Source organism: Anopheles cruzii, chromosome 3 (genome assembly GCF_943734635.1).
Source record: "Anopheles cruzii chromosome 3, idAnoCruzAS_RS32_06, whole genome shotgun sequence".
Classification (NCBI taxonomy): Eukaryota; Metazoa; Arthropoda; class Insecta; order Diptera; family Culicidae; genus Anopheles; species Anopheles cruzii.
In genome coordinates this window covers 76179514-76194136 of record NC_069145.1, presented here as the reverse complement: position 1 = coordinate 76194136, position 14623 = coordinate 76179514, and the positions used below count along the sequence as shown (strand labels likewise).

The following is a 14623-nucleotide window of genomic DNA, read 5'->3' as shown; positions in this document are numbered from 1 at the left end:
GAAACCGCGGAGTGAAGTTCGGTTTGTAATCCCAAATCGGAAACCAATAATTTACGCTTAAGCCCTCATTAAATGAAATTACAAAAAAAAACTGAACGTACCCCATCGGCCATGATGAACTTTCCCGGTGTATCCTTGATGAACTTCCCTGCGGAACAAAGAAAGAAAAACGGAGGACAGTTAGAAACGGTCTAGCACGGGGTCTGCAGCTGGATGCATCCGATTTCTTCGACAAGACAAGGGCGGACTATTGTAAGATACTGCTTGTGGTGAAAATACGATGCATAGTTTTTCCGCAATTGGCTCTCAACATTGGCATATGGCTCTGTTGGAAGTGAAAGAATCTTCGTTTACCATATTCATCCAGCTCCAGGGGCGCATCCTTACTGCTGCTCGTAAACTCGGAATTCTTGGTCGACAGTGCCGACTCGACGTCGATCGTGTCAATGGCGGCCGTGTCCCCGGAAGCCATCGCTCTCTCGTGTTACGGGGTAGACCACTTCCGACTCCCGCTGCTGGTGGTGTGTCTTGGGCTATGTCGAAAGAAATCCTTTCCGGAACGCTTTTTCCGTTCGCTCTTTTGATGTCACAGCTTCAAAGCCGCTTCCACCGGGCGCGGTGTGTGCTTTCAGAGCGCTTCCTTCCAGCCGGAAGGAATGTGCCGACTATGTTTGCTGTTACTACTACCGGGCCGTGATTTTATCCTTGCTTTTTATCTCCGCCGAGAATCGCACCAGCGCCCGGGAACACTTACACACACGGTACGGCGGCAATCCACCACCACACACAACCGTACCGCAAAACCGGTGTAGAGAGCGCTATTTAATGCATCTGCTATTTAACACATCCGAATATAGCACTCCACGGAAGGATCACCTCAATCACGGACCTCGGATGGGCTACCCACATTCCCACACACGCTTTTCTTCATGACCAATTTACTTGCCGTCAAATCCGCACCGACACTCCGCGGCTGGCACACTGCACTTAATATTTTAACAATTTCTCCTCCGGTTTTGCTCCTTTCGCAGCTACAGCCAACTTTGATGATGCACGATTATGTTTCTGACGGCACTTTACTCCTTTCGGTTGGACCAATGGCAAACTGAGGTGGTGCTGAGCCCGGTGGCAACGCAACACTATCAAGCACTCGCTGGTTTCCTTGCTGTAAAAAAACGGTTTACATTATCACATCATAGCAAACCTCGTTCATCTGAGAGCCAAGCGGTGAAATGTACAAAATCATTTATCTGGCTGGAAAGTAACGACCGCAAACGAATCGAAATTGACCATAACTTGTGCAGCGATGCATGCGAAATACGATTTCGAAGCGGGCGTCGACAGTCGGGCGCGTTGTTGTGGCACAATTTTACCCTGCAGAAAGAGTTTCGTTTGCTCGTGTGTCGCGGGTCGAGGGTTCTGTAAAAATCACTTATCGGATTACGGGGCCGTCGCCCGTCGTCTACGAGAAAAACTCTATTTTCGGTTCCAGGGCCTCGGTACTCGGTGCCATCGTAGCGCGCGCATACTTCAAGAAGCGGAAGATTTTCTTCCGACTAAAAAAACCCAATGCCATGCACCGATGGAATGTCAATAACAAATCACCAATCAAAAAACGTCACCTCGCCGTTGACATGACAGCCGCGGGGTCGGTGAGCCGTGTGCAAGTGCGAGTGGCAAGGCGTTGCATCCAGCAGGCAGGACGGGAACAGTAAAGGGGCATTCCGAGGGTGGCTTGAAATGAAAATTTAAATTAAATTGATTCCCACCAGGACTCGCGGGTTGCGGTCGGCGCGCGTACGGTGCTCATCGTTTCACACCGCTTCACCCGCCTTTCTCAAACGTAGTTTCCTCTCGCGTTCGATCGTCTCCCAAAGGCATCGTATGTTTATCGGAAAATGTATCTTCGTTCCGTCGTCGCGCGTACCCATTCGGAGCGATTTTCTATTAGCATTTGAGAGCTTTCCTTCCGAATGCCGGACTGCCCGCTTTTCGCAGCCCTTTTTCACCTCTCCCCGGTAGCTCTGCACCGGCAGCGCCGCGCAACGGTTATTGGTTTTCTTACGTGAATTAGTAAACCGACGATCGGCGGCGGCGGCCAAGCGTACCGGGAGCATTTTCTAAGCTTCTTTCACCGAGCCTCTTTGCCCGTTCGCCATACCACAGCGCACTCGGCGCACCGTCTTCGCACCAAGGTTTTGCGAAAAAAAGGGAAATCAATAAGTTTTCCGCTCGATATTTTCTTCCTCCGTTACACGCGGCGGCGGCGGCGGCGAATAGTTACATGAAACACCGCGCGCGGACGTTAAAGTCCGTCGACGGCGACAGTGAGTGGAGATTCGGTTCACACAATAATCCACACACGCGCACACAAACACACACACACATACGAGAGGTGGGTAGCAGGTGTTGTGTGGGGCGCCTTGTAGTACATGGTCACTGGGGAGTGTACTACAGCGCGGCGGACACACCTAACTTTTCCTTGGAACGGTTTTTTCGCCCAGCCTTTCCAACACCGTTTTCTTGCCCACGGTGCCCTCGGCCTGGCGCCCGCAACCGTGGTTTGACCATCGCGTCCGGAGGCCGTGGCTTTACTTTTCTATTTATTTATTTATTTTTCCAGCACAGCGCTTCCCGCAGGCCACAAGATCATGTGCACACGGCTGGCGCCCAAGAGACGCGGGTGACACACAGGTTGCAAATTATGTTGTTGGCCCCGTTTCGACGGTGGCCTTTCCAGCGGTGATTCCTCGGCCGCTCGAATGTACGATTCGTCCCATTGCACAGCGCCCTTCCTTTGATTCCGCGTCCCGTGGTCACAGACACAAGCGCACGCACACACGGTGTTGAAGTGATTCACGAAATACCGTGACTACTGGATGCTACGCGCTCGGTGAAGAAACACTGCGGCGGCTACTGCGATCGACAAAGGGTGGATTGAATTTTATCTGCCTCCGGGAACACATCCAGTGCTGCTTCACCGACACCGAGTTACTGGCCAATGTCAGGCGCGGTGATTAGAAGCGGTCAGCAGGGCCATTGATTATCCGCTCCGTCTGACCGAGACATGACATTCGAAGGGGATTTTGCAACTAGCCCCTACGCACAGCGACCAGCGCATCTCTCCTTCATTTTACGCACAACTATGACACATTTTCCATCACTTTCAGTGTTACAACAATGCTGCCACACATTTGCTGGTGTGATTCTGGGATTCTCGAACCCCGCTGATAGTTTCACTAAGGCCTGCACCTGAACCTTCCCGGATGCTTCAGCGCGACGGGTTCCGGAGTGCTTCGATCCGCACGCGATAAAGTTTTGCAAATAGAAAATCACAACGTTTATTCACACTGACGACGGCGCGCGTATGTCCCCGGGGTTGCGGACCGCGAAAGCAATCAATCTAACACGGAAAACACTTGGAAAATAATGAACGAACTAACCGTAGAACCGTAGCAAATAATTGCTCAGCTAATGAAGTTTGCCATCGAACGCTGGAAAGAGTACTCTTTCCGAATGAGCTCTCCGATTGGGGCGTGTGTGTGTGGGTATCGGATCGGACAGAAACACCAATTTGCAACGGGACACCCGTTTACGCGTGCGAATCTGGCGATTCGAGCCGCTGACAACAGCTGTCACTTCGGTGAGATAACGAGCTAGAACTCTTCAACCGTGCACCGTAAACGCGCTGCCCAGTGATTGTCAAAACGAACGAGTGCGGTCGATGCTGGTTTGCGGGAAAAGATTTAAAGCAAATGTTCGAATGAAATAATGGAACGTTGAACTTGGAAGCGAGGAAAACAGTAGACTACTAAACAGAGCGCGGGTTAGGTACTTTTAAGGCACTATTTATTATTCCATGTGTCGTGCAGAAAACAGGCTCAACGATGCGAATTGGCGTAACACACTCTAACATTATACCACCGGAGCACCGGAGGTTAGGTTTAATCAGCACTCTACACTGTGTTCTATGTTGGCCTGGATAGGAGAGGAACTACTGGTATGGTTGTGCTGCAATTCTTGCACAGCGTAGGGAATGTATGGATACATTGCAAGTGTGCAGCTAAAAATTACTTGATAGTACACTCATCGTTGAACTCATCTACATAACAGCTAAAACAGAGGGTCGCGTAGTTTTGGTGTCTCTGTCGGTAGGTGCCCTTTGCAAGGCGCCATTATATGCTAGCGCTCATACTCGTTCAAACAAATACAGCTACCAATGCTAGCTTGTTTCATATTCAAATTGCTCTACTTTCCTTGGGTTCATAAGTTAATATAGTTTGTGGTTGTGCTTTAGGAGCTTCATTGTTGTAGGTTTCGCTTTAAATAGCATTTTTTTCATTTAAAATATAGATAATTTTTTTCCATTCACTACTACAAACCGATGCTCACAAAAACCGCAATGCGGAGCGGGCGTATTTAACGCTAACCACAGCTAGCGCACCAACGATACCGAACAGGGATGCGCTAAAATCACAATTTTAACTATTTGCTTATGCTCCGAATTAGTATTAGTATTCCGAACTGATTGTACAAAACGTTCCCTGTAAGCCCTTCTATCATTACGTACAATATCATCTTTTCGAACATATAGCTATGCACCATCATCCGAAATGGCCACATAGAAATCGACTGCCCCTTCATTCGACACATGTCCTGGCATGCGAGACGCCTTCCCAGCTGTCCTTTTCAACGCGGGCTGGTAAAGTACTCGTAAACATTGATTTCGAACCAACGTTTAAGAGGGATTTAGGGGAGATACTAAAAGCTAAATAAAGCGTTGTTCTATGTTTTGCTGGGGGGCGGTCGAGATTGGCTCCAAACGTTCTCTTCCGGCGGTTATGCCCTGTGGGTTTATCCCGTTTCGTGTTCGCGAACCGTCGCCAAACGTTTACAACGTCGTCATTTTTGTGGCTGATGGTGATGATGCTGCTGCTGATGAGGCAGGTGAGGATGGTTCTGTCGTCGTTTCAGCAACGTTTGGCTCGTACTGGGATCGCTGAGCGAATACGTTTCCGGTTCAAACACCGGCGGGTACTCCATGTTCGGGTAGTCGGGCGAATTGCGGGACGAGTTGGCCGCCGTCAGTCCGGCACCGGACGAAGCGGATGACGTACTGATGATGGATGCGTTTCCTGTACCGGCCGTCATCGACGTCTCGACGTTGGTCGACGGTCCAGCTGCGGAAGTCTGTTGGTGAGAAGCAATCCAAAAACAAATTAACCATTTTCCCACTCGAACAGAAAACTCAATCCGCTCTAACCTTTGTGTAGGAGATCGGCGAAAAAACTTCGTGATCGATAACGGTCGGCTGGTGATCGTTCGCGTGATGGTTTTTACCGAAGATTGCCCGATGCAGCCGCGGCGATGCGAGCCACTTTTTCTCTTTCGTCGTTTTGGAGCGTCCAAAGGAGAGGTTCGTAAAGTAGGAAGTGGTGCTACCGCTACTGGACCCACCACTGCTGCCACCGCCATTGCTGCTGCCGACTGCCGCCGTCACGGTGCGTTCGGGAGCTGAATTTTTGCGCATATTTTGCAGCTTGCTAGAGTTTTCCTTAAAATCTGACGAACTATTGCACGTGTTGGACTTCTTGATGCCGGCTCCGGTGGGACCGACACCTCCCATCGCCAACCCTTGCTGAAACAGCAACGACGAATGGTGCTCGAGAGCCGCATGCAGTTCGTTGCTGTTCTTCTTGCCCACAACGCCAAAGGCCGCCGCTTGTGGTGATTGGTGTTTCAGGTTCAGATTCACCAAAGCCCCGGGCGTTCCCGGTTTATCCAGTTGCTTGGTCTTCAGCGATTCCTTGTCGTTATTGTTGTTGCTTCCGCCGGCGGCACTGCTCGTCTGTTTGAACTGGAACAACTTCTCGCTGCTCGCCTTAATGTTGTCGAGCCGGGCAATGACCGCTTTGTTTTTGCTTCGTTTAAAACTGTCCCGCAGCGACAGTGAAGTCGACGCCAACGAAGCTCCCCCCGATGCCGTCGACGAGCCGCCAACCGAAGAAGCAGATGTGATCATCGTGTGACCCCCGGTTCCACTTCCACTCGCTGTGCCACCATCACCACCCGAAGAGTCTCCCCCCTTTCGGTCGGAGTTTATCCAGTTGAAGGTTTTCTTCTTTATCGAACCTCCGCCGCCGCCGCTGCTTCCGGCTGCGCTGGTGCTGTTGCCATTGCTTCCGAAGAAACTACCATTCGCGCTACCAACGGAACCGCTTCCGCCGAACGATCGGTTCGTTCGGTTGCGCTGATCGAACGCATCGTCCCCGGAGATCATTTCGTAGCCAAAATCGCGCAACTTTTGACCCTCCTTGCTGCGCGTGTACAGGATGTCCTCGTCGTCCAGCTTGAAGCTTTGCGCGTAATCGGGCGTGATCGGAAGCTGCCGCCGTTGGATCTTGTTGACCGCTTCCGGGATGATGATGGGTGTTGCCGCGCCTCCCGCAGCCAGTGCGGCTTCGTGTGCCGCTGCTGCCAAGCCTTTCTTTCCACGTTCGTCGAGCTTTTCGACCCCCAGACAGACCCGCTTGTTGTACATATCCTGGGCCTCTTCGGCCTGCTTTTGCAGCATCAGGTCCTTCAGCGTGATCATCGACTGTAGGTTGCTGTGCGAGTGAGTGCTCGGGTCCCACGTGTTGCCGGCGTGTATCTTCGGCACCGAAAAGTCCATCGCTTTCGAGGTTTGAAAATCAAACTCCACCAGATTCGGGTTCGAAGCGTGGATGTAGTTGTGCGGTGAGATGCGTTTCGATTTCTGGGCCCGATTCAACAGCTCCGCCGCCTCACTGATGGTTGCCTTCGGGGTGGCCGGCGGTTCACGGATGACGCAAATCGGCGGCACATGGAGGAGGCTTGGCTTCGGTGACCCGGGAGTCGTCGGTCGGGGTGGTGGGGCCGGCGGTGGGACCAGCTTCTCGCCAACCACAGGCTGCTGCTCCCGTACCGTACCGCCGTTGACCGATGCCAGCGACAGGCTGCTTACACTACGGCTGCTACCATCGAGACCGGCTCCAGCAACCGTGCCACCGAGCAGCGACGGTAGCGGGTAACCATCGTTCGATGCCGTTCCGATTTGGAGTCCACTTGCGCCGGGCACTTTGCGGTAGCTTTTAAACTGTGACGTTGGCACAGGCATTTCACTCGAGTTGCTCTTCTCCACGCTGCGATGTGAGGAGAAAAAGCCGAAAAACTTGCTTCCCTCACCGCCGTTGCCACTCGAGGACGCGGGCGAAGCACCGTTCCCACCGACACCGCCGGACGCATCCGATCCGATTTTGGTAAATTTCTTCAACGAACCAAAATTCAGATGGTACCGAGTGTCATGCTTGGTGGACGACGTTGGAGTGCCGCATTCATGGGGGCCACCGCCGGTCAACGAGTGCGACGATGAGAGCTGCGGAGAGGGCGTGCACAGAAGGTTCAGTTTCGTTGTACTATCCATCAGCCCGAGTTCATCGTCGGAACTGTCGGTTTCGGAGAAAAGTTCCCGCACGTTGTGCTCGGAAGCGGTGCCGGCACCGGCACCGGCGGCCCCACCTGCGGTACCCTTCAGGGTGGCCTGCTTAATGTACTCCATCCACTGGACGAGCGCTTCCTGTGTTTCGGCCGCAAAGTAGAACGTCTTGTTCGGGTGGTAAACCTTGAAGGCGTGCGGCCGCGAGTGCACTTCTTTCGCCGGCGAGATCGTAAAGCCGGCCAGGAAGATCATACTGTTGGCCTTCGGTGCCTCCTTGCTGCGGAACCCGTACAGCGTTGTTTCGATGAGCACGAAGTAGTATTTGGCCCAGTACGAAACGCCGCTACGGTCCTTCGTCCGTCGGTACAGGTGGCCTTGGATGTCACTGACGCACAGCGTCTTCAGCGATACGTTGCGACGCTTCGAGAGCAGTGAGTGTTTCTTCTTCAGCGTGAGGCTTTTCGTTTTGTTTGGAGTCAGCAGTTCCGAGGAGGACGACGCATCGGTTGCGACGCTCGGTACGGTTGGCGTGGGGGGAGGAATCGATGGCCTAGAGGCCGGTATAGGCGGTGCCGGGGTGGTGGCGGTTGGCGTGCTAGAGTTACCGTTGCGTTCGGCCGGTTTTGGAGGCGTTGCGGACACGATCGCCATCGGTGGTGGTTGTGTTCGGTTCTGCTTTAGGTCGATCACGTTGGCCAGTTTAGATTTGTTCGTATTATCGTCTCGGCTGTCGTGCGTATTGCTTAGGGAGGACACGAAGCCAGGTTCCGCCGAAAAGGGTGTTGCTTCCCACGATGCGAGCGAGGTTGGTGGAGGTTTTTCCGGAATTGGCGCACTGAGGGTTTCCAGAGTGCGCTTCGGACGTGGAGGTGGAACCGGGGGTGCCTTTAGCAGATGCTCTTTGCGTGGTTCGATTGCTGGAGGAATGTCTACGAAAGACGGAAAACGAAAACGAAATGTTGTAAAGAATGAAACAGACTGACTCCACACTGGCTTACCACCGAGCTCGTCATCGTACGCCGGCGTACTGTAGCTTTTGTCCAATCGACCTCGCTTCACCATCTCCCGATTAACCACCACCGAGTTGATCGCTTCCACTAGCGCTTCCGGTTCTCTGGCGAGGTGTCGCTGCATAGGAATCGGTTTCAGAGGCACCACTAACGGCGTTGCAGACTGACCGTTAGTGCTGGGGCAAAAAGAAACGAGATAGGTTAGATGGCACCAATCGACAGAAAAGAACCGTAAATTCACTCGTACCTTGGCCCGTGGTGACCATTCGTGACAATAGCGGGAGCACCGGTCGTGCGGGTTGCAAACGATTCGAAGCGCTTCACGCGCTCTGTTACTGTCGGTCGCGGAGCCGTTACCGTCACCGGCAAATCTTCATCGACGTATGGTATCGGTTCGAACGTTTCGAGCACCGTGCTGTCCACCTTACAGGTGTATTTTGTGTCCACATGGCACTGATCGGCTTTCGAACTGGACTCGAACCGGACCACCTTCGAAACGCCCGCTTTATAAGCTTCACTATCGCCACTTCGACGATCGCCAGCTCCTTCGGACACCGAAACCTCGTTCGGTGAAGCGTCCCGTCGCGATCGGCCCCCTTCGGACGGTACAATGTCGGGCAGGGAACTTTGCAGCCCTCCGAAGCTGCTACACTTTGTAGCCACTCCGGCAGCAGCACCGTCGCCCGTTGCTCCACCGGCACCGTTTCCGACCAACCCGAGACAGGTGGTCGAGGGGCGTGGGGCCATCTCCAGCCCGAACCCGAACGAAACGGACTTATCGCGTAAACTTTGTAGCTCGTTTATCAGTGGCCGCTTACCACCGGTGGCCGTCCGTTCGTGCCAGGAACCCACACCGACCAGATCCTTGAAGCTTGAGAGCGTGTGCCGCCGCTGGAGGACGGCCCGGGGTTTCGGGAGGTATAGACGAATCTCTTTCTCCGTTTCCTTGGCATCGGTCGGTGTCAGGATGATGTCGCTACCTTCTGACTCCGTGTCCGACGGGACCTGCTTCTCTGGCACGCGCTCGAGGGGTAATGAAAAGTCCTGCAACGCGAACGTGTCCGTAGTGCGTGGACTGGGCAAACTTTCGCCCCACCGATAGGGGAGCGATCGCTTCTTGCTCGGCAAGCGGTACGGTTTGATGTAGATTTGGCCGTAGATTTTCAGGTGTTTCGGCCGCTTCTTGAGCGTCAGTAGCACATCTGCGTGACGACAGAGACACAGAGAGAGGATAATGTTAGTGCGGAGAAGAATTCAATTCGTAAGGGGAAACGATCATCGGCCACGATCACCCATCGAAGTCAAACACAGACGATACGGACAAAAGGGAGGGAAAAACAAACTTTATTACAACCGCTTCGACCACAAGACGCATGCAACGGAGCGGTGTCCCTGTGTGATGTGGATGGAAACATGTAATAATTGTCCAGCGGTGGGTTGGGCATTGAGATCCTTTTCCTATATTTTGCTTTTTGTACGATCCTTCTGCTCCGTCCGCATCACTTCCTTTTACGACCGATCATGCGATCGTAACGCCATCGAAACCTCGACGACAACACGAAGGGACAATACGAAACCAATCGCCCCTCAAGGCAAACGCTCTCACGCGGCAGGGAAATCCAACGGTCAGGGATTTGGGGTGAGTTCCGGCGAGTACAAACATATCATCCTGGCTTACCTGGCGGGGATTCCTGCAGCTGCAGCAGCACCTTTTTGTACTCCCAGCCGACCACGGTCTGGTAGTTGATTTGCACTATTTCGTCACCCTCCTCGACCTTGCCGGAGTTGTGGGCGGGCGAGTTGAACTTTATTTCGGTAATGCTGTGTGAGCGTCATCGGTTGTACATGCCGCCGCCATCGAAGAGAAATTGCCGGGAACCCGAAACAAAAGGAACACAAGGAAAGCGAACGGTATATGATTAGGAAAGGTTGATGTTTTCACAGTGTGTTTGAGATAATTGGGGAAAAGGATCGCCGCCGCCGCAGGCTTCTGCTGCTGCTGCTGCTGTTGCAACGGCGGGGTGCCGAGTTACGGATGATGTCAAAATAAGCGGCAAAGACCCCCGCGGGCAAAGGGAAAACAAAGAGGAAGTGCTTTTTCAAGCCCTTCTAATTGCGCGAACGAGAAGGGGATCGATTTGGGAAGAATCCGGTTCCTAATGATCGCACACATTTGAAGCTAATTCATTTGAACATTATGAACTCATAGAAAAGTGGCCACACAATGGCCACACGATCAAGCAAATTTCACCCAACGGTGCGACTTACCGGTGCACGCCGTGGAAGCTTTGCATGATCAGAAATCCTAGGTCCGATTCGCGTTTCTTGAGCGTCACCAGATCGAGCGATGCCGGCTGCAGGATAATCGGATCGGTGATGTCCTTTATGATGTACTCTCCGATGTCCGCCAGCTTGGCTGCATTGTTCTGGATCTGGAATCGAAGCAGCAGGATCGAAAAGTGTGTTAAGCCGTGGATCGTGACCGCCGCTTGCTCTACCTACCGCTTGCACCGGATTAAGGGAAAACCGATCGCGCATTGCTACCGTTGCCATTTCGAGTCCGAAACGCATACATTGTTGGCGGAGCTCGTCGAATTTGTGTAGGCCTATGATGAATATGAAGTGTTAGCCTTTTCACATGTCCCTTTCCGGTAGCCGGAGACGTACCTTTGAAAGGTGCCCGATCAAGCCACTCGATCAGCGCCTTTAGGTGGGTGATGGTGCGGGTAATATCTTTCAGCACCGCCGTTTCGAGCTTCTCCTGGTTGGAGTACTTTAGCTGTTTGGTCAGCGAATGGGCCGCGGTCGTCACGTGTAGTGCCAGGAATTGAAGGTTTTCCTTGTCCAGGTTGTAGTTCTAGCAAAAGCGCGATAAAAAATCAAGAAAACGATCCTCCAGATCAGATCGCGGAAACCATTTTAGGCCGCCTTCGTCTTCGTGGTACGTGCTCCGCATCGATTTCTTTTTCCTCCGTCGCGCGGCGCGGCGCAGGGTAAACAGCGAATCGGAGCGAAACTTGTCTCCCTTCCGGTAATGATAAGTGGTTGTGTTAATCAGCATGCTAAAACCGTGTCACGCTGCGCCCAGTTCACACGCCTCGTTCCGACCAAACCCGGGCGGCGTCGTCTTCACCACACAGAACGTGTGTGCTTGTACCATTCGAAGTGCATAGGAATGTTGTTTTTATCTACAAACTTGCCATTACGCAAAACCCCGCATGTGTGTGGGGCCCTTTCGGGGACTCGGCGCGGATCATTTCGATACTGCCGAGCGCAGCAGAAACTTGAGGCAGCATTATCCGATGCGACCGAAAGAAACGAACGCTGTAAGCGCCTCCGGAGAAGCACGAACCGTAAAATGTGGCCAGCCAGTCTGTGAACAGGATAAAACATGATGCAACGTGCATGCTGAGCGCGTCCGGACGGGATGCATCTCGTCCGCAGCGGCGATGCGATGCAAGGGAAGAAGCGAAAGGGCCAAAGGAACAAGAGTAACCGGGCGAGAGTTCCCATGCATATGATGGCCCAAGGAACCAAGCCGAACAGAGGGAACGAAAACCTTTGGCTATATGCTTCCTGCCTAGTGCGGCCGCTGGTGACGATTTTCGCGTCATGTGGTCGATGTGGATGACACAATTTCGTAATTGGTAATGATAACTACAAATGGCTCGCAGCCTTCTGAATAGGGTCGGAAAGGGTGCGCTTTGGCCAATATTAATGAGCTCTATGTTGTGACTCATTTGACCGCGGACGACAAAACGGCGTTTGGTGAATGTAACCAAATCACGATGACTAATGGACTGGCCGCTAAGAATGATGAGCCGAATTTAGTGGAACTAGCACGGATGTTTGGTGACTGTATTGTTTGTTAAATTTGAAACGGAATTCAAGGGAAGCTCGATTCTGTTTGAAGGCTGCCATGTTGGCCTATTAATTTTTTTTTAATTATTAAGTGTGTGGAGACTTACAAAGTTTTTCAAATTCTCCACCGCCTCGAGGACGATTTCCTGGTGGCCGATCACATTCATGCCGAGCTGCTCGAGTTCGTATGGCCGGATGTTTAGCAGCTGCTTGCCACCGACCCCGTTGTTGGTGAACGATTGCACATAGTGGTACATGGAGTTGTCCAGGCCTGTTGTCCGCGAAAAGAAAGGGTAAAAAAAAACCCGATAAGCATAATTAGAAGCGATGACCCAGTAGTGGAGGCTGCAGAGCAAGGCACGCCCGTGTGCAGGTTGCCGGTACTCGATCGTTGCGACTGCACTTTGTTGACAATGCAGTTAATTACGCGTCCGGCTTCCTGTTTCCGTTCCGTGTGGCGCGCACAGAATGTGGCACCCAAGTTTCCGGCCCCGTTCCGGCTCATGGCACCTTGCACGGAAAGCTACACATGTTTTTCCGCAGACGCAGCGCTCAAGGACTCGGACCCGAATCGATCGATGGGCCGGCCTCACGTTGCTTCCTCGCGTTTTTTTACGCATTCCGCGAATTGTTGAGCTCGTCATTTTTCGAATGGCGTGTGGGTTTTTGCATCGATCGACATGTGATGCGGCCTCACCGTGTGTGTTCCGGGCACGGCAAGGCCGCATACGGTATGGTCAGTAACCTTATGGGGTAGCCGAAAACCCGGGATAGCGATTGCAAAAGTGCCCTGTGTTTGTTGTTTTATTTAGTGTTTGTTTGTGCTGAGCCGCACAGTAAAACAGCGCGCAGGAATGCGCTGGCCAATGAACCTACCTTTTAGCCAATCCGTCACCATATCGGGACTCCATTCGGCGACGTTGATGTAATAAGCCATCTCCGGGCCTACTTCGATCTCGGCACGGTTGACAAAAGTTGAAGAAGGGGGATGAAATCTAATTTGCAGTCGCAACACTCAGCAGGCTGTGTCTGAGCGTACGTTCTCGAACTGTATTGCGCCTCTCGCGTCGACCACACGGGATGCGGTCTCCGCGGTCCCGTTTTCGGTCAATAATAATTTGCTTGCAATCGTCGTAATCACACACGAACCCCGAGCACGCAGCTTCCAGCCCCGCAGGAATTCAATTCACGGGCTACATTCACACACACCGAAAACACAACAAAAACACACACACCGCGTACATACACTAATACGCGCGATCGCGATGCGATGCGCTGCCGATGGCTTTTTCTGCCCCGGTCCGTTCGGAAGTGTGACGAATTGAACCTTCTCTCGCTTCGGAAACTGGATTTTTTGGGATGGTGTGACTGTGTGTACGGGAAGGAAGAACCGTGCCTAACCACGGCGGCGGCGAATGGTCGCCATTGTACTCGAACGACTGGGAATCGTGGCGGGCCTTACTCGCGGAGGGCGATTCGTTGAACCGCGACCATTTTTCCTCCCGATGGCGGCCAATTGCGGGGTTTAATCGGTTCGGTGATAAACTTTTTTCTTTCGGTTGTCCGATCACGGTACGCAAAAGCAAACTCACTCTTCACCAGCAGACGTTTGAGCGAGAACTGGCGAGAAGCGTTAGGCTCACAATCTGACAGATCGCCTCGAGTTGTAGTTCTTTCTGCTCGCTCTCTCTGGCGCTGGTAAAGCCGCCCACACGCATCTGCCGTCTCGCTCAGTGTGGAGGAATTTATCAATGAACGACCCAAACGCTGAGTGAGAAGCCGCGAACGGACTGTTCTCACTTCTCACGCGGGTGAACTGTCATTTTTGATCCCTGGCGCTAGCGTGATTAGAACGTGATGATAAAGGAACAACATTTGAAGGACATTCAAATATACTTTTGGTAATGAAAACCGATTACCTGTTAATGAAAACCGAACATGGGAACATGACCGATTAATCTGTTCGATGTGTTTTTGTTATCTTCAACTACATCGTTTGGTACTACCAATTTCAACTAGAATTTGTATCGCAATTCAAAACCCGAATGAACATTATTGTGACGAAAGTCAAGTTTGAAATATGAAAAATGAGAGGCGAATTCCGTATTTAATCAAAAAAGAATGCCTAAAAACATTTCAAAAAACGGCGGCGTTCAATATGAACTTATTTCAATTTGCTTGCGCACTAGTTGATGGGTTTAGTGCGTAACTGTCAGATGGGCAATCGTAGTATTTTGTTTTCATTTGCTCATTCGTACCAAACAAATGTAATTCACGATTCATCATTCGTAGA

At 52.2% G+C, this 14623-nt stretch overlaps 2 protein-coding genes across 2 annotated transcripts in view; both read right to left on the bottom strand.

The window, feature by feature from the left end:
• The window catches only part of LOC128273805 (uncharacterized), a 34581-nt gene extending 34109 nt beyond the window's left edge, over positions 1-472 (bottom strand). The window contains exons 1-2 of the mRNA XM_053011846.1: positions 355-472; positions 102-148 (exon numbers count right to left, since the gene is read on the bottom strand). Of these exons, the coding sequence (XP_052867806.1) occupies positions 102-148; positions 355-472 (165 nt within the window). The remainder of the gene's footprint in view (positions 1-101; positions 149-354) is intronic.
• Positions 473-3898: 3426 nt separating this feature from the next.
• Positions 3899-13267, bottom strand: LOC128272453 (uncharacterized). Its single transcript, XM_053010266.1, is given in 10 exon segments — positions 3899-5190; positions 5249-8388; positions 8458-8645; positions 8717-9671; positions 10148-10290; positions 10738-10901; positions 10972-11075; positions 11137-11326; positions 12438-12601; positions 13207-13267. Coding segments are annotated over 10 exon segments (5397 nt in total). The 3' UTR covers positions 3899-4902.
• Between the last annotated feature and the right edge of the window lie 1356 nt (positions 13268-14623).